Source organism: Saimiri boliviensis, chromosome 1 (genome assembly GCF_048565385.1).
Source record: "Saimiri boliviensis isolate mSaiBol1 chromosome 1, mSaiBol1.pri, whole genome shotgun sequence".
In the NCBI taxonomy this organism is placed as follows: Eukaryota; Metazoa; Chordata; class Mammalia; order Primates; family Cebidae; genus Saimiri; species Saimiri boliviensis.
In genome coordinates this window covers 164,652,622-164,672,804 of record NC_133449.1, presented here as the reverse complement: position 1 = coordinate 164,672,804, position 20,183 = coordinate 164,652,622, and the positions used below count along the sequence as shown (strand labels likewise).

The following is a 20,183-nucleotide window of genomic DNA, read 5'->3' as shown; positions in this document are numbered from 1 at the left end:
CAAGCAGCATCTACCTGGATATGGATGTGCACAGAGTGTACATGAATTCCTTTCTTGCTAAATAGGCATATCCATACCTGTTTAATCATGAGAAATTATGTAAAATATTGAGTTAGATGCATAACCTATGCATATGACCATGCTGTGGTTAAAGTCAGCTAGTATTCATCATATCCACACGTGCAGATACAATCTCTTCCCATTGCACTTGCCGATACTGCTTCCTGGAATGTCAATTCCCTGCCACCTCCTCTCCTCATACCTGTCTTAACGCTGCTAGCTTCTGCTTGTCCTCAGGTCTCACTTCATATTCTGCCTCCTTTTGGAAGCCCCGTGATATCCGAAACACAGGTAGCATGCCCCAACCCTGTCCCAAGGCACTTACATCACCCTGTAGTCCTCATCTGGCTACTTGTATTGTCTCTAGAAAGACCCTGAGCCCCTCCAGGGCAAGGACTTTGGTTTAGTAGATTTACTTTCTGAGTGACTAGCACACAGTGGGTACCCAAATATATCTGCTGAATTAGTGGATATAATATCTGAGTCGCCAACAAAATACCTGAGTCGTTTCCTTAAAAGATAACCTTCATCCTCCCACAAACCTCTGATTCTAACAAAGGAGACTTGTTTTAAAAAACAACAACAACAACAACAAAAACACAAGCAGAACAATCCATTATTTCTGGGATTTCACAAATGCCATGTCAATGTGCTATGAGCCCCTCACAATGTCAGTAGCTGCCTATGAAGTAAACCAAAAACTAGATTGGAGACCAATGTGCCAGCAGAAGCACTGTCAGCACTACCTGGCTGAGGAAGGTGGTGTGCAATGACCTGCAGATTCAGTGCCCAGCGTCCAGGCGCCTGCACGTGAAGGGTAAGTGAGCAGGACTCCGCCCCAATCCCTGTGCCCCAAACTACTTCCCTGCTGCCTGCCTGGGGACTTCTACCTGGGGACTCACACAGGTTGAAGCTCTGGAAATGATTCCAATGAGGGGGTCTGCGGCTTTGTTAGATGAGGCACTTGAAGATCAACCCCCAAATAGACATCTGTGCTTGTGCTCTCTGCTAACCCACACACTCTGGGTCATCATAATATTACCCAATACTTGCCACATATTGTGCGAAGTACCTTATTTGGTTTATCTGTTTCAGTTTGCTCCTTGCAACAACCCTATGAAGTAGATGACGTTATCAGCCCTGTTAGGCAGATTAATTTAGAGCCCACAGAGAGATTAAGTTATACATTCAAAATTGTACAGCCATGGTGCAGCAAAGCTGTGATTCAAACCCAAATACTGACCTCCCAGTCCTCCTGCTCATGCAAGACTGATCAGGCCTATGATGAAAACTTCTAAGATCACCCATGAACAGCCATCTTTCCTAAATGCTGAAACACTTAGGACACAGAGATCCCTTTGGAAAAGCAGGGAGTATGTTTGGGATTAATGAAGGAAAGTCTCTGGAGAGAGCAAAAAAGTCAGGGAAGCAGTGGGTAAACAGTGGCAGAGTTGGAGAGTCAGACTCTCAGGGGATCATTGGGACAAAGAGCCAGCCCTACACTGCTCCACCCTTGGGGCAGAACCCTGGACTCTGAGGACCCAGGAGTTGCCTAAATACCCCTGAGAAAGCTGAGGCAAGAAATGCTGACTGTTGGTCTCTGCACTAAACTTGAACCACCTTCCTTGGCTCCGCATTCCTAAATGGAGATGAAATGCCAAAACGTATTTGCCTTGATCCTTTGGAGCGTGAGTTTATTGATGTGGTAAAGGTTAATGAAACAATTAATTGTATGCATGGAAGCTAAAACATGGATTGAAGCTTTTCAATTTTCATCTGCCATAATGAGCACTAGGCTCAGGTTCTTACCCAATATTTCACATCCATTAATTGTTTTAATGAATCTGGTTTTAATTAATAAAAATTCAGCCATGTGTGTTAAATCTCAACATCCAGAATTTTCTTACCCATCAGCTGAGTTGGAGGATGTGTAGAAAGAAAGCACTAGGCCAAGATGCAACTTTGAAGTTCTGTGTTAGCCAAAGGATACTGAAGGTGACCTGTACACTCAGCACTGGCCTGTGTGCTTCTCCGCTTCACCGCATTGAATCCTCTCAACTTCCTGTAATTACACATTTTAATCCCTCTATAGGTCCTCACCATGGGAAGCCACTGTCTCCCAAATCACCCCTTAGAACCTGCACGCAATTCTCCAGAAAGCTGTCAGATTCCTTCCTCCATCCTCATACCCTACTTTCCATCCCCAAATGCTCTCCCATTTCACCCTCTGAAAGTCACAGTCCCTCCTCAGCAAAGTCCACCATCATTGAACCCCTCCTCTCAGCGATGTGCCACCTTCTTGCTATCTCTAAAGACTGGCTGCCCTGAGGACACAGCATTCCTGCAGCCCTTTCATGTGGGGATAGTTTTGCTCCCAGTCTTCAGAGCACTGAACCTGGAGATGGGGTGGGCATCCCCCCTGCCATTTCTTGCCAATTCCAAAAAAGAAGTTTCTCCTCTCCTTTCTCTCCTCCTTAAGAGCGTCTATCTTTGAATCATATTTCAACATATTATATCACACATTATGTCTCATTGTTGTAGTCTGCAACCATGGGTCGCTGTATCACAATTTTGATCCTTGCTGTTTAAATGCTTGGCACTCCAATATACACACAGGCCATCCTTCCAACACCCTGGCTCAGTTTTATGGACTTACCTCCTCTAGTGGTCTTATTCTGCACTATACCTTAGTCACCAGGAGCCTATATGAGCCAACACTTTCCATGATCAATAAATGCAAGCTCTCCATTATCTAAGCATGGCACATCACACTCTCCAACTCCTATTTTTCCATCTCCCTTGAATCCCTTGACTCTGTCAAACTTTTGCCTCCCCCAAAACCCCCCGCTCTCCGCCCCCTGCAGGTCTTGTAACTCACTGATCAAACCATCTTTTCACTTCCCCTTTCTCCATCAAAGTCCTGTCTTCCTTTCACACCAGCTTCAATTCCATGAATTGTCACTGGAATCACTCCCTCAGGTACACTTTAGCTCCTCTGCTTCTCTCTTGATTTGTTGTACTCTTTGGCAAAAACACAACCCTGGTAAAATATAATTCTCTATTTGCTCCGTGCTGGCACCCAGGAAAATGAATGTGGTTAGGAAAAAAAAAAAACACATTAACTGACCTCATTGTAATTTATGACCATGAACTGCAAATGGGCTCTTATTGCTCTCCAGCAATCATATCCTGTCTTTCTAATCCAGCTATTTTCATCTTCTCCTAAAAGCTATTTTTCTTTTTCTTTCTTTCTTCTTTCTCTCTCTCCCTCTCTCTCAATTTCTTTCTTTCTTTCTTTTTTTCTTTCTGTCTCTCTCTCTCAATTTCTCTTTCTTTCTCTCTCTCAATTTCTTTCTTTCCTTCTTTCTTTCTTTCTTTCCTTTTTTCTTTCTTTTTGAGATGGGATCTTGCTCTATCACCAGGCTAAAGTGCAGTCGCACCATCTCCACTCACAGCAATCTCTACCCGCTGGGTTAAAGCGATTCTCCTGCCTCAACCCCCGAAGTAGCTGGGACTGCAGGTGCATGCCACCATGCCTGGCTAATTTTTGTATTTTCAGTAGACATGGGGTTTCACCACGTTGGCCAGGATGGTCTTTATCTCTTGACCTCATGATCCACCCGCCTCAGCCTCCCAGAGTGCTGGGATTATGGGCGTGAGCCACTGGGCCAGTCCCTAAAATCTATTTCAGACCTATTCTCTCCTCTCCCAAAACTTCCACCACCTCCTTCCCTACTCGTACTTTCAGCTGATAATTTCTATTTTTATTTCACTGAAAAAAAAATTGAAGCAGTAGAAGGAAAATGTCTACAGATCCCCACCATCCATGCACCCACCTAACAGCATCCTCACCCACATACTGACCTTTCCTATTACTGCAGCTAAACCATGATATTCTGTATGCATGCATTCCTCTACGCGTACTATTGCTGGTGGAGAGTTCTGACTATGAGTTGTTCAGGTCCTTGGCAATTTGAACAAAGAATTGAACAAAATATACAAAGTAGCAGAGGAAAGAAACACGGGAACAAAGCAGCAAAAGCCTGAGTTTATTAAATCGAGAAAGCACTCCACAAGGTGGGAGTGGGCCCAAGTAAGTGACTCAAGGGCCCAGTTACAAAGTTTTCTGGGTTTTAAGTACTCGGTTTGAGGTTCTTACTGGCTACCCCTTGAAGGATTCGGTCTGTGGCTAATTAAAGTCTGAATTGGCACCCTGTGTAGATGAAGGGATGGTCCCTGCCTGGCCCGGAGCCAATCCCTGGCACTCTCCCTTTCCATCTGAGACTGGTGGAAGGGAGAGGATTGTAGGGAGAGTAACCTTTGATCCTTTGTAACTTGGGCATGGAAATGGGGTTTTTCCTTTTGGTTTAGCTTTAGGAAGCTTTAGGTTTTCTGCCCCCCAGACCCAGGTATTTTCCTTTTGATCCAGCTTTGGGAAGTCAGCAGGAATTGGCCTTAGATTCTCTGCCCCCAGACCTCAGTGATTTTTCTTTTAGGAAGTCAGTGTGAATTGGCCTCAGACTCCCTGCCCCCAGACCTTGGTGTTTTTCCTTGTTTCAGCACCATTTAGCCTTAAGTTCCCTGCCTCCAGACCCTGTTCTCCTGCTGTCTTCACCCTCTCCAGGCATGGCCTCCACTCTTCCAGAACTGCTCCAGTCGAGGTGATGAACCACTTCCCATTTGCTAAATCCAGTGGTCAACTTTCAGTCCTCTTATTTATGGATAATAGTACTATCAAGTCTACAGGATTGTTGTCACCATTTAATGAAATATTAAAAATTTTTAAATACTTTTATTGTTAACTGTTAGTACAACCCTTTCTTAAGCAAACACTCATCCTAAATGTCAAAAGCGGAAATACCTCCCAGGTTTATAGCCATACACTTCTGTTCACTTAGCTCCACTTGTGTTTCCATTGGAGATTTCCATAAATATTCCTTCCCCATAACTGGATCCCTAAAGGGAAGGAGGAGGAGTGAATTTGAAGTCCACACTCCTTTAAAATCTAATTACTAAGGTCTCCATTGAGGAACGAGTGTTAATTATCCTGTATTGTATGGATGTCTCTACAGCATCAGTCTGAGAAATTCATTTAACTTTTGACCGATCAGGGTAATGAGCTTCCCTTTCTCTTCTAATTTAAGTTTGTCAATGGCTTTGAGAAAGTTGAAGAGTTGAAGTTTTTAATCAAAGTCAAGCAAACTAATAATTTCCTGAAATTAATGTTATCAAAACAATGGTTCTAGCACCAAAAGTTAAAGGCATCAACATGTCTTGATAGATGGTTTGGAATCAACTTCGGTATAAGGGCTAGAAATCCATCTCAATAATAAATAAACTCTGGAGATTTATAGATCAAAAGGAAAGAAAAGAAATTCTTGGATAGTTCAGAATCAAAGAATCTCAGTTATTACCTGTGTTGAACAGAGAACAAAAAATAAATAGTGAATTTGTCACAAAACTGCTTAAGTATTGACTACATAAAAAGCTCTGAGCCACTACTTTGGGTTGAAAGCCAGCAAAAAAATTTTGGCAGAATTTTGTTCCTAGAAGTAAAAACTTATCAATCTTCAAAGCAATGTAAATGCATGTTTCTGAGCATTTTCTCATCATCTTAATAAATGCATTGCAACTAGGGGTTTATTCAAGGTCAACCATCCGTATTTTCAGACAACATGCTTGTCTATATAGAGAATCCCAAAGAATCTAAATGCACTAGTAAGTGAGTTTAGCAAGACCACAGAATATAAGAACAACACACAAAAATCAATATTTCTATATATAATAATGAAAATTAAAAAAGAAAAATTTTAAAATATTTTCAATAGCTAAAAAAATGAAATACTTAGATACAAATTTTACAAAACATATGTGAAATCTGTATGTTGGCAACTATAAAACATGAATGAAAGAAATCAAAGAACACCTAAATAAGAGAAGATACATTTTATATTTGAGGCTTGGAGAATTCAAAAGAGTTTGAATGCCCAAACTGATCAATAGATTTAACACAATTCCAATAAAAATCTCAGCAGAATTTCTTGTAGCTATGAACAAGCTTATTTTCAAATTTACATGTAAGGGGAAGAAAGGGAAAAGCCAAGATAATTTGAAAAAGAAAAGCAAAGTTGGAGGACCCAAAGTACCTAGTTTTAAGATAATATAATGCTACAAAAATAAAGACAATGGATATTAGCAAAAGGTTATGCATATAGATCAAGGAAACAGAATAGAGAGTGCAGAAATAGACTCATACAAATGTGGTCAATGATTTTTGACAACTGTGCAAAAATGACTACATAGAGAAAGAATAATCTTTTCAACAAATAAGGCTGGAATAAATGATCATCTGTGGGCAATAAAAGATACCTCAACCTATACCTCACATCATAGGCAAAAATTAACACGAAATGGGTGCGAGACCTAAATTTAATACATAAACTATAAAACTTCTAGAGGAATACATAGGAGGACACATTTATGACCTTGTATTAAGAAAAGATTACTTAATTGTGACATCAAAAGCATAACTGTAAAAGACAAAATAATAGATTAGACGTTGTATTAGTCTGTTTTCACAATGCTGATAAAGACATACTCAGGACTGGGCAAGTTACAAAAGAAAGAGGTTTAATAAACTCACAGTTTCACATGACTGGGGAGGCCTCACAATCATCGCCAAAGGTGAAAGGCAATCACACATGGAAGCAGGCAAGAGAAGAATGAGAGCCAAATGAAAGAGGTTTCCGCTTATTAAACCATCAGATCTTGTAAGACTTATTCACTACCACAAGAACAGTATGGGGGGAACCACCAGCATGATTCAATTATCTCCCACTGGGTTCCTCCTACAACATGAGGGAATTATAGGAGCTACAAGTCAAGATGAGATTTGGGTGGGGACACAGCCAAGCCATATCAGACCTCATCAAAATTAAAAATGTTTGCTCTCTGAAAGATACTAAGAGAATGTGAACATAAGCCACAGACTGAAAGGAGTATTTACAGATCCTATCTCTTAAAAAGGAATTGTATCCTGAGTATATAAAGAACTCTCAAAGCTCAATAATTTTTTAAAAATGTAAGTGGGTGCCAGGCGCGGTGGCTCAAGCCTGTAATCCCAGCACTTTGGGTGGCCGAGGCGGGTGGATCACGAGGTCAAGAGATCGAGACCATCCTGGTCAACAAGGTGAAACCCCATCTCTACTAAAAATACAAAAAATTAGCTGGGCATGGTGATGCGTGCCTGTAATCCCAGCTACTCAGGAGGCTGAAACAGGAGAATTGCCTGAACCCAAGAGGTGGAGGTTGTGGTGAGCCAAGATCGCGCCATTGCACTCCAACCTGGGTAACAAGAGCGAAACTCCATCTCAAAAAAAAAAAAAAAAAATGTAAGTGGGCAAAGGATTTGAATATATATTTCATCAAAGAAGATACAAAGATAGCAAATAAGCATAGGAAAAGATGTGCAGCATTATTAGCCATTAGGAAATGCAAATTAAAATCACAATGAAGTATCATAACACAGAAAAGAAATTGACATGCAGGACATAGTTGCCTGCACTTGTAGTCCCAGTTACTCAGGAGACTGATGCAGGAGGATCTCTTGAGCCCAGAAGTTCATGACTAGCCTGGCAATATAACAAGATCCATCTCTAAATATAAAAACAAAAACAGGAAATAAATTAACAATACCAAGTGCTGGTGAAAATATGGAGCATTAGAATGTTTTGAATTTGCTACTAGAATGTAAAATGGTAGAATCTTTCCAGAAACAAGTTTCTCACAAGGTTAAACATGCATTTACTATATATTCAGCAATCCCACTCCTAGGCATTTACTTTAAAGGAAGAAAAAAAGTATGTTCACACAAAAACTTGCACAGGAATATTGGCCAGGTGCAGTGGCTCACACCTGTAATCCCAGCACTTTGGGAGGCTGAGGCAGGTGGATCACTTGAGGTCAGGAGACCAACCTGGCCAATATGGTGAAAACATCCTGTCTCAAAATAAATAAATAAATAAAAAGGCTGTAAAGGCTGTACAAGTTTCGCTTTGCTTTGTTTTTTTGTTTTGTTTTGTTTTCGAAATGGAGTTTCACTCTTTTTGCCCAGGCTGGAGTGAAATGGCTCAATCCTGGCTCACAACAACCTCCATCTCCCAGGTTCAAGTGATTCTCCTGCCTCAGCCTCCTGAGTAGCTGGGATTACAGGCATGCACCACCACGCCCAGATAATTTTGTATTTTAGTAAAGACAGGGTTTCTTCATGTTGGTCAGGCTGGTCTCAAACTCCCAACCTCAGCTGATCCGCCCACCTTGGCCTCCCAACGTGTTGGAATTATAGGCATGAGCCACCATGCCTGGCCAGCAGCCTTCTTCTTAATTGTCAGATGCCAAAAACTGGATACAACCAAATATCCTTTAGTGAGTAAATAGATCAACAAACTAATACATCCACACAGTGGTTGTGAAATAGAAAAATTGACTATGGATGCATGCAACATCATGGATGAATCTCAAAATGATCATGCTGAGGGAAAGAACCCAGCATCAAAAGCTTACATACTACATTAGTCCGTTTATAAGACATTCTAATTTATGGATTTTATCTGGAGTGCAAGAATGAGAAACAAATCAAGATTTTATCTGGTATTTTTTGTTGTTGTTTTCCTCCTACCGATGGGCCAGTCTTACTCCCACTTTAATAATTACAAACCACAAAGGGCAAGAGATCAAGAGTCAAATCACATAGACTGCCATTTACATGTTCATTTTTATTATCAGCTTTTGCTTAAGTTTTTATTTTGTTATTTGTGTTATTTATTATTAACTATACTGAGCATTTGACATAATTTTGGTGCTGAATTCTCCCAAGAACTGAACAGTGTGTACCTTAGTACAGATGGAAAACTGCGATGCATAAGAGTTCAATGGCTTGCTCAATTTATCAATTTTACTAGCGAATAGTAAAATAAGAGTTCCAATTCCAGGTCCTTCTGACTGCAAAACCTGTGTACTTACTGACTCTACTATAGAACCTGTCAGAGATTCAAATATCTTTATCCCTACCCACCCTTTGTTTCCGCCATGTTAGTTGAGAGTCAGCACAATTGAGCCTCAAGTGTGCCGAAGAGAAGGAAACATGCTGGTCCACAAGAGGCAACAGGATGAGAGAGAAAGAACAGAATTTGAGTCACCCCAACCTCTTTAGAATCTTGGCTGTATTATTTAGTGGCTGTGTCATCTTAGACAAGTTCACTGTTCCAGTTAATTCAACAAGTACTTACTGAGTGCCCCCCATGCTCCAGGAAAAGTTTTAGGATCTCAGGATACATTTGTGAACAAAACAGAAAAATCTATGGCCTCAAGAAAATTATATTCTAGTGGGAGACATGGACAATAAATATTAAAAAAATATGTAAAATACATAATATCTCAGGTAGTCATAAGTGCTGTGAAGAAACCAAAAAAGAAAAGCAGGGAAGGGTAACGAGGAATGGAGGAGTCATAATCTTTTTAAAAGATAGTTGGGGAAGGCTTAAGAGTTGTTCATGTAGGTATCCGGAGAAAGAGCATTCCAAGTAAGGAGAATAGCTAGTGTAAAGGTCTAGTCCACACCAAGTGTGTTTGAAGAACAGCAGGGGCACCAGAGTGGTGGGAGCAGACTGAGTTGGGGAGAACCACAGGAAATAAAATCAGGGAGAAAATGGGGAGGCTTGAGGACAGTGTAGGCAGTGGGTCATCTTCCAGGATTTTGAAATCACCAAGAATTTACAATAGCAGTTAATGTTGGGAGAACGATGTGGGACAGGAACTTAAATCTCCAAGGAAGGTGAGGGAGTGACTCAGAGATCAGTGACTGATGACCCCACTTTTACTTTGGATAGGGAGCCTTTGGAGGGGTGAACAGAGCAGTGCCAGAATCTGACTACTTTTCCTAATATTCCTCTGCCTGGTGTATTGAGAATAGACCACAGAGGACGGGACAGAGTCCGGGAGACCAGTTGGTAGCCTCTAGGTTTAGTACAAGCCAGAGATGATGTTGATTTGGACAAAGGTATAAATAATAAAATTGGTGAAAATAGTTCAAGGTATGGATATATTTGGAAAGTAGAACTTGCAGGATTTGCTACCAAATTATATGTGGGTTATGAAAGGAAGGTAGCAATCAAGGATAAATTCAAGTGTTTTTTTTTTTCATCTAGGAAAACTGAAAGAATGGAGAATACTAAATAAGATAGCAGACTAGATCCAGAGTTAGTTTTATGAAGTTCAAAATGCCTATTAGATAGTCAAGTGGAGATATAAAGTTGGTAACTGGATACAGAGAAGAAAGCTTGGTAAAAGCTTTCAGACTCACCAGTGTATGGGTGGTATTGAAATTCATAACACTAGATAAAATCTATAAGGCATTCAGAGTAAATGGATAAAAGAATTCCAGTTACTGGACACATGTTTGGAGATTTCCAAGATTAAATTGTAAGGAAGATATGAAAATGAATTTACAAAGAATCCAAAATGTAGTCATTCAGAAAAAAGATAAAGACAGAAGAGTATGCTATTCTGGAAGCCAAGTGAATAATGTGTATCAAGGAGGAGGAAGTGATGGCCTATGTTAAAGCACTCGAAAGGTCAGGTAAAATGAGGACTGGGGACCAACCATTGAAGTTAGCAATGTGAATGTAATTTATGACCTTGACAAGAACAGTCACAGTAAAGTCAATGGAGGGGAAAGCCTTATTGAAGGGGACAAGAGAGGGTACAAGGAGGGCAGCTGGAGACAATGAATGTAGACAACCCGATTGAAGAGTTTTGCTATAAAATTAGATGGACAATTGGAGTAGTCATTGAAGGGAGAGGCAGAGTCAGGAGAAATTTCTTTTTAAAACAAGAGAAATAACAGCATGTTTGTATGATGAGCAAGTAGGGAAAGGAAGAAGTTGGCAGTTCAGGAAAGAGAAAGTAAGATTGAGGGGCCATGGCCTTGAGCAGCGAAAAGAGACTGATACCCAGCACCTTGCTGGTGGCCTTGGAAAGGAGCAGAGGAGGTGGCCTTGGAAAGGAGCAGAGGCAGTTCATTCAGTCAGAGGAGGGAACACAGTGCAGGATTTGCTACCAAATTATGTGTGGAGCAGAGACACAAGTAGGTATGAACATGTGGGACTTTTCTTCTGATGACTTCCATTTTCTTGATAAAATAGGAAACAATGTCCTCATCTGAGAGGAGGAGGCGATGTTAGAGGACTGAGGAAAGAAGAATGTGTGAATTGCCTGTTTAGGAGAGTGGGAGAGTAAGCTGCCCAAGAGCACTAAGGACTACTTGAGGCTGGAGGTAGTGAGTTTACAGCACAATGATCAGCCGTGGGTTCTCAGCCACATTCACTGTGCAGAGGCAAGACCACACTGGTAGAGAGTTAGACACAACCAAAGTCAGGCTTTTATCCAGTAGGGACAATGAAATAGAAGGAGGACAAGAGACCATTTTGTTAACCATGAAATATCAGCTCTGCAAGGAGGGAGACAGTGACATAAGGTGGGTAAAAACCAGTGAAAAGAAGGTACAGTCAGTGGCTGTAGGGCAGGTGGAATCAAAGGATTCCTGGAGTTGGGGTCCCAGAGGGAGTGAGCTAGACATACAGGAGGTGGGGGTTGGAGGAGGGACACTTAAAGTTGGGGTAGAGAAGGATCTGCAGTTATTGAAATAACTCAGAGTCAATAGCTGAGTTTGGGTTGAGAATAAGGTCATTAGAAAAGGGACTGTCAAGGAAATGAAAGGGCAGGGAATGTGATGCTCATCTTCCAGGGTAGTGAAACCATCAAGAACAACAATGCAGTCAATGTCAGGAGACTGATATGAGAGAGGGGCTAAGTATCCAAGGAAGATGAGAGAGGAACCTAGAGATCAGTGGCTGACATAAGGAAGAGAGTAGGTCTATTACTTTATCTCTCTGGTCTCAGTTCCCTCATCTGGAAGTTGGAAATGGTGATCAGCCTTCCACTGAGGGCGTTTTTATAAGGATTGACGGAGATAATGCAGGTAGAACATATGTCACTCATTAGAACTGGCAGACCTCAGTGTTCAGGAATATTTTTAAAAAATTCCTTCACACAAGACTATAAAGTCTTTAGTATGTATCTCATCTCCTACCAGTTACAGTGAGGAGTGTGTCTTGGAAGGCTAATTGAGCTCAGGGTTGACTCAATAAATTATAATCATCGCAATTCCCCAGAGATGTTTATCTATGGCCCTCTCTGCTTCCATTCCTGTCCATGTCACCTCCTTCTTCCTGGCAGGGATGAGTTCCCTCTATCCCCTCCAGCCATCTGCAGACACCACAAGGCTTATTGCTTTCCAGCCCAAGTGCCTAATGCAGAAGGCAAAATGCAAATTACCTGCTTTGGCTGCTCTGCTGCCTCCCCTACTGATGGCAGGCTGGCTGAAAGAGCCCAGGGAAGTGACAGTCTCTAATGAAGTGTCACCTTCTATTCTGAACTGCACTGGACCCAGACATGTGAGGAAGCTCTGGGAAATACAGCCTGACTCGCTCCAACACGGGGAGCCTGGAACAAGAGCTGGCTTAAATCCTTTACACCCCCTTTCCTATACCCACCCATGACTTCAGCTCTAGGCAGGAGTTTCCATCAAGAGATGAGTTACGCTCTAGCCAACAGGGCACTCTCTGTTTTACTGATAACAGATATTAACATTTAGAGATTCCTTGTTCTCAGAAAAGGGGTAATAAAGTTATGGAATAGAACCTGAGTTGCCACAGAGGAGATGCCAGAGTTGAATGGGTCCATGTGGTGAGGTAATTCACCTTGTCCATGTTGCTCAGCCCAGTGTACCTTAAGCCTCCTACCTCTGGCTTATCACTACTCTGCAGAATATATTAGCCAGGAAAAGATCTGAGCAAGTTTCATTTAGCCTTGCACTTGCGCAAACCTAAGGGTGGAACTCAAACGTCCTCACACTACCCAGAGAGTTACCTTGTTCACTGCCAATTTTTCATTGTCAGCTGCATAGTAGATTCTCAGTGATGAATAAATGAATGAATGAACGGATGAATGAATGGCAGAAGAGCACAGAACGTGGCTTTTCCAAACCTAACACTTCAGATCAGCTCTGTGCTTGGTACCAAAACGTAGAACCCCTCACGTTTCTTACCTGCCTGAGCCAAGAGGTCATTTTTCCACCCAGAATTTCTGAAACTCCCTTCTTCTACCTAAATTATATATAAAAATGAAGGACAGCTACTCTCATCTGAAAATATTTTCTTGATCCTTTTCCTCTTCCCAGTAAACAAGCACTAACTTATACCTCTTTCTCTAATGCAAAGTGACATTTTGATACAGCAACCTGGAAGGAGACTAGAATCATTAACTCAGAAAAATGGTTGAGTTTCTGCAGTTTGCCCAGTTCCCACCTATTGGCTGAGGAATCCATGTTCTGGAAAAGCACAACCACAGTGCTGTTTGCCAGCTGCTATCTAGCAGTCTGAGCGTTGTTGACATTGATTAACATTAAAAGTGACATTTGGCTCTGTGTACTTTCTGAATAGACTCATTTCAACTAAGAAACCAGCAAGGAGGCCTCTGGGGAAAGTATTTTTGGGGAGAGGGGAATGAAGTAACATCAAACATTCTTTGTCCAACATTTTGGATCATTATCTAAAAGGTAATCAGTTCGTTTAGGGGAAAGAGACGTTGGCATGTCACTAGGAAAGGAAGTTAGCCTCTCAAAGATATTAAGAAAGGTGTACCTAGGGAAAGGAAGAGAGAAATCTGGGAGCAGCTCATTAAAAATATGAAACAACAACAAGGTTGAAAATGTTTATTCAACAGGCAGGTGATTTAAGGAGCCATGATTTGCCATACAAAAGGATTTCTAGTAAGAAAAGATACTGTTAAATTACATTTGATTTTTAAATTTATAATTTACAAGCACATTTTCTGGACCATAAAAAAGCATACGCCTGAGTCCAGGAGGCGGAGGTTGCGGTGAGCCGAGATCGCGCCATTGCACTCCAGCCTGGGTAACAAGAGCGAAACTCCGTCTCAAAAAAAAAAAAAAAAAAGCATACCTGTGCATCTTTTTTCCCAATTTTAGTATATTAGCCATCTTTCCAGTAAATTTCCTATATGCAGCAGTCACCAATATAGATTGGTGGTAAATGAGCGAAATGTTATTTACATCAGCCTTAAAAGTTCAAGTCCTTATTGTTCCTTCCTCACAACTGACTCAGACTTGGGCATAGAAAACTGCCATTTTGAAAGAGTCCAGGAAGGGCTGCAACAGACATCCACTTCATTAGAGAGCAAAGTTAAAAACAGATTACCAGGCCCCACCACCAGGCATTCTGACTCAGTAAGTCTGGAGTGGGGACTGGGAATCTGCAACTTTAGCATGCACCTCAGGTGCTTCTGATGCAGGTGGCCCATGGGCCATACCTTCACACATGCTGGCTTAGAGAAGATGTCTTTTAGGTTGCGTGTCAAGAGAAATTGCCCTGCCTTCCGCACCCAGCACATCCCGCTGTGTTCAGTAAGTGCATCCAATGTGCTCTGTAAGCTCACATGTGGTGAGCAGTTGCTGATCAACACTGCTATTCTAGGCAAGCCAATCTGCGGGGCTCGGTGTGACACACCCCTGATTTCTCTTTATTCTGTTAGAACGATTACAGGAAGTTATCTATGCAATGCAAGGATTTTGTAGTGGGCGTGCTGGACCTGTGCCGAGACACAGAAGAGGTGGAAGCGATTTTAAATGGTGATGTGAACTTCCAAGTCTGGTCTGACCACCACCGTCCGAGTCTGAGCCGGATCAAACTCGCCATTAAATATGAAGTCAAGAAGGTAAGCTCCCCCATCTCTCCTGGTCTTCCTACCTCGCCTCTCCTCGCAGGGCTGCTGGTCTCGCTTTGTGCTCATGTGTATTTTATGTTCCCACAAGGTGACCGTGATGACACCCAAATTCTCTCTAGACAGGGAGCTAGCTGTCAGCTTTGCAGGGCTGCTCAGATCCCCTCCACCATCCCTTCCCACCTCAGCCCCCAGCCCACCAGGAGAGAGAGCAGAAGCATGAGAGTCAATGCCTAAGCAGGACTTGAGCCTGGACAGCAGAAGAGATCTTCAGCCTCAACCCACTGGCAGGGACAATGTCACTGCGAGGGCTTCTATCAGTTAGCAAGCCTGTTCCCAAGTCTTCATGAGAAGCATTGAACTCAGGTCTTTCAAAAGCATTTATTGAACTTCCTCAGTGGGCTTGGGGACTAGTAGAAAATGTATTAGTGTAAAGGGCTTATGGGATCAACAGCCCTGAGAGGTTTAGAAGAATTGCACTCCAAAGGCATATGAAAGCCCTAAGGAAGCTCAAGTAGGCTTTCCCAAAAGTAAGTTCATGCCACCACCTCCATAGACATCCAGGTGTCTTTAGTGGCCATGGTCACCAGTAGCCCTCAGACCTGTAGTGGCTACTCAGATTAAGATTATAAGGAGCAAAAGCCAATTACATTCCCATTTTGGATCTACTCTGGCTTCTTTAGAATCTGCTTTTCTTTAGAATCTGCTCTAGCTTCTTTAGAATCTGTTAGATGGCATTACTCATCCTGATAAAAACTGGAGCATTCCAAAGATCCGCATGTTTAAATATCAATGTGCTTTCCACATAAGCAAAGGAGCTGAATCTCTTTGAGGGGTTTTAATTTTTTTAGCTCTTTCATCTGATCAAAACTTAATGGTATTTTTAAAGGTCCCAGATTGGCCTCTGGGCATTCCTTCTCTTTCCTGGTTATCTTAATTTGTGTGTGTCTTAATTTGTGCCTTCAACAACCGTATGTATCTGTGAAATTCATCTGGGGAGAGGTTCCAAGTTTGATAAAATCTTCCTACCCTTTTACTTTGATATTATAATTATCACAAATTTTACGAAAAATAGCTTTTGCCTAAGACTCTGAGCTCAAAGATAAGATTGATGACCTATGGGAAAGGTGACCTTAGAGATTAACATTAGAAAGCACAGGGTTTGGGGAAGTTGGGAGAATCAGAGTGCAGTTTCAAGTACATTTACTCAGCTCAGGAAAACCTACCTTTTAGTCTAACCCAAGAGCTTGCAGAGGCTTTTCACCAAAGCATAGCAGTCACTTCCTGAAGCTGCTGAAATACCCTTGCCCTTGGGGTTCAAACAAACCCTGCTGTGGAAGCTGTCTGTCAGTGGTAAAAATGAGCTGGATTTCCCAAAACTACAAACATCCTTTCTTCCTGTAGCCAGATTTTCCTCCTCCCTCCCAGCTTATGGTGAAGATGTCTAAAAAGCAGACAAAAGAAGATGCTTGGCATTTGCAGACTTATATTCAGAGTTTGGACTATTTATGCACAACTCCAACAGTCCATGGCATGTGTGGTCACCATTTCTCTGAAACACAAATTCAAATCTCCTAGCAAAACTGTCATGGAGGGTAGAGTTACTCAGTGAATCCAGAAGTCTGGCCCTCACCTAATAACTACATGTCCTCTTTTGTCAATTACCAAGTTCAAAATGGCCCTGGGAATGAATGAGAAGGAAGAAATGAAGCCCTCCATGAACATGATACTTTGAGTAAGAATTAAAAGGTTTCATGAGGGAAATGATTGGCTCCAGTGGTATTTGTCAATTAAGGGAGTCATAAGGTCTCAGGAAATCCATCATGAATGTCAAGTGTCTGCTGTAATCCATAGGTAGGAAAATGATAAATGACCTGCATCAAATGTCAGCGCTGCTCATTTCTATGACCTCCAAAGTTTGTATTTTCTCAAACCTTGTATGCCATCATGAGACAGAGGGCAGACTCATAGCTCTCCTTGACATTTATTTTTCATGAATTACCAGAACTAACCAATATTCAAAAGTCTTATTAATATTACAATGGGCTTCCATTTTTAATTTATGAATTTTAGCATGCTTCCCTGGGCACAATCTAACCCTGAATATTCAAGTTATGGAATAACTAGCACCAAGGCCTATTTATAAATACACTGCCTTTTCTAAGATAGATAGATAGATAGATAGATAGATAGATAGATAGATAGATAGACAGCCAGACAGATAGGTAGCGAGAGAGAGAGAGAGAGAGAGAGAGAGAGAGATATCTCATGAGGTTTCAGGCTGGAATATAAAATCATAAAGCATCTTCAAGATTCTGCCCACATGGCATAAAATCAATTATTAATTAAGCAACTTAAGAAAACAAATTGTTCTTAGCAGTTCCATGGGCTGCTAATATGTGTTACCTTAAAAAAAAAGATTTTGTGTCCAAATAAATTTGGAAACCTTTAGTTAAACACAAACAGGTTTTTTGTTTGTTTTGCTTAAAGATATTATAGAGCCTTTAATATGCATTACAGAGTGGTTCAGACCTGTAATGCCAACACTGTGGGAAGCTGAGACTGGAGGATTGCTTGATGCCAGAAATTTGAGACCAGCCTTGGGGACATAGAAAGACCCTGTCTCTATTTAAAAAAATTAATAATAATAAAATAAAATCACTGCCTAATAGATGAAGGATACAATGCGTATTACTTGACCACAGACTGCTTCTCAGGTGAAAGTAGTTTTTCATGCATGAGTCATTGGGAAACTAATCTATAATCGGCCTCTATGTCTATAAAATTCCGGTATCTGAATGAAGGTGATGCTGCTCTGTGGCTGGTTCTGCAGTCTGCATTGTGTCTTTCATTTGAATATTTGATTACCTTCAGGCACCGCCCTAATGTCTGGACCTCTGGCTGGCTGAGTCACAGCAGCACCAGCCTCCGTTAGATGAAGACAAGTCTCCCACCATAGTTGAAGGGGGCACCTGGTAAAGGGGAAGGAATCCTTAACTGGGTTTCTGACAACCAGGTTTCTAGCCTGATTCTTCTAACCATGTGGTCTTGGGCAAGTCATTGAAGCTCTCCGAGTTTCATTCCCCATTTGCAAAATGAACATACAAGCTTTGGCTTCACAGAGGTTTTTTGTGTGTTTGTGAACTTCCAACTGAACTGATATGAGAGGAAATGCTCTGGAATCTATAAAGTTCCCTGCAGCTCTAAAAGGAAGCATCATTGCTATCATTCAGTGGTGGCTCTCTTTCTTGGGACTCTAGGATTCTTCTCATTCCTTAGCTTGTCCTATGTTATCTCCCCAGAGAATGCTAGAAATGTCTCCCTAGGAAAGGACATCATTCATAAAGCCTAAAATTCCTTCCAAAATATCAAAGGCATTACGAGGACATGATTGTTCCTCATGACTTCTGCCTTAAGATGGCGCTCAGCCTCCTCAGTAACTCAGGTGGGTGTGTCGTCTGAAATGTCAAGCGTGGTTTTTGGGAAGCAGTATTAGAGATGCAGCTGAGAGGTGCCTACTGAAGTCAGTCCCGGGTCCAACCGCTTATTAATCGGGTCACTTGAGCAAGTTACTCAAATATCCCCAGGCTTCAGTAGCCGATAGGTATAAATCACACAGTATTAACACACCCATTGCTCACAGTCAATGCCTACGTTGCTTTAGGACATTTCTCTTACCCCCCTCAGTCCATCCCAGCCCCTCTAGGCCACAGTCCCTGCAGAAGCCAAGCTTGCCTCATGAAAAGTCAGGGATACAACCCACCCCCATACTGAGTCACACCTAAGCTCAGGACTCCGCTTAGGCTCCATAGCTAAAGAAAATCACCCCTCCAGCATTGGTTTGCAGCCTCTCTACAAAATCTGGCCTTGTCCTGCAGAGACAAACACCTTGCAATCTTCTCTAGCTCTGTCTCTGTCCTCCGGGAATCATGCCTAACTATCCTTCTCAAAGGCCCTCTCCTTCCACTGCATATCAACTCTAAACACATGCTTAGGAAACTTCCAGCCCAAACAACAACTGGGAACCAACCCAATTAGTCTCTGAATCCCAGTTTAGGCCCAGTTGGACCCGGGCTGCAGTCACGAAGGGACCCCAGTGTCTGCCACGTGGTCAGTGCTTAGTGATGGGTAGCAGAGACCGAGACCGTTGTTGGCACTCTATTCAACTTGTCTATCAGAAGACACACTCTCATCCCTCCCTTCCTCTCTCTCCTCTAGATTGCTTCCTCATCTCTGGGCTTACAGAGATGATCTTTTCATTTCCTTCCCCTACACCATTCCTTCCTCCTTCCTGATCCCACTCTGCCTTAAGTGAGGATCAGGTGAGAGCTCCTATTCACTGCAAGAGAACTTCGTGCAAATCAGTCCCCTAGGAGGAGAGTGGGGCAAACAGACCCAGACATTCCTGTTTTGCCTGAGAGAGGCCTTAACACTACCTACAAAGGAGCATCTTTTGGATGCTATTAAGCAAAGGCCTACTACTGGGGGAAAAAACAAAATACGTAAATATTATTTTCCAAAATCTATTTCTTCATGGCTGAAAGCACATATATTATCAGGCAAGCATGGCATTATCACCAACAAGGGTGATTCGTTCCATCTGACAAATTGTCTTAGCCACCACCTGTGAGGTTTACAGACACTGAGCTCAGCCTTCCAAGGATTCAAGTAGAGTAAGACAAAGAGTTCCCAGTGCAGTGAGTGAAACTGGACAGGTGTCTTGTGGCTGTAATAGCAGCATCCTCTGCAGTGGAGTGGGAGAAGTCTCTCAAGTACTTCACCAGCTGAGCAAAGTAGCATGCACAGCTATGACCTCTTTCAGACTTGCAGGTGGCCCTGCTTCTAGCATCTTGGAATGCAGCTTGGTTTGAGGGCCTCTGCTCATGGTGCCAGCCATCTTTCCTTCCAACTGAGGAGATCACTCTCCTGAAGAGGCAGCTCCACTCCTCCCGAACCTTCCAGTCCCTGGAATGTTGAGGTGCCCTTTCCTGGTTGTGTCATGCTCCCTGGGTTATTCCTGGCTCGGAATGCTAGTCTCACATACAGTAAAGACCTGGGACAGGACTGTGGGGAGGGAACACAGTGCAGAGGGTGGAGAGGACCCACCAGCTCTCCCTCACTTACATAGTTCCCTTTTTCTTCACACTGCTGTGTTTTCTTAAAATCCCCTGTGATTTTTATTCATTCGCTCACTGAAAAGCCCATGCTTGCTCTTAAAGCTAAAACATGAGGAAAGCAAACGAGACCCCGGAACTTCAGAGGTG

At 42.2% G+C, this 20,183-nt stretch overlaps 1 protein-coding gene across 2 annotated transcripts in view; it reads left to right on the top strand.

Moving 5' to 3' along the window:
- The window catches only part of TRPC7 (transient receptor potential cation channel subfamily C member 7), a 140,869-nt gene that overhangs the window by 33,885 nt on the left and 86,801 nt on the right, over window positions 1-20,183 (top strand). For both annotated transcript variants that reach the window (XM_074390395.1, XM_003933961.4), the window contains exon 3: window positions 14,731-14,913. In XM_074390395.1, the coding sequence (XP_074246496.1) occupies window positions 14,731-14,913 (183 nt within the window). The remainder of the gene's footprint in view (window positions 1-14,730; window positions 14,914-20,183) is intronic.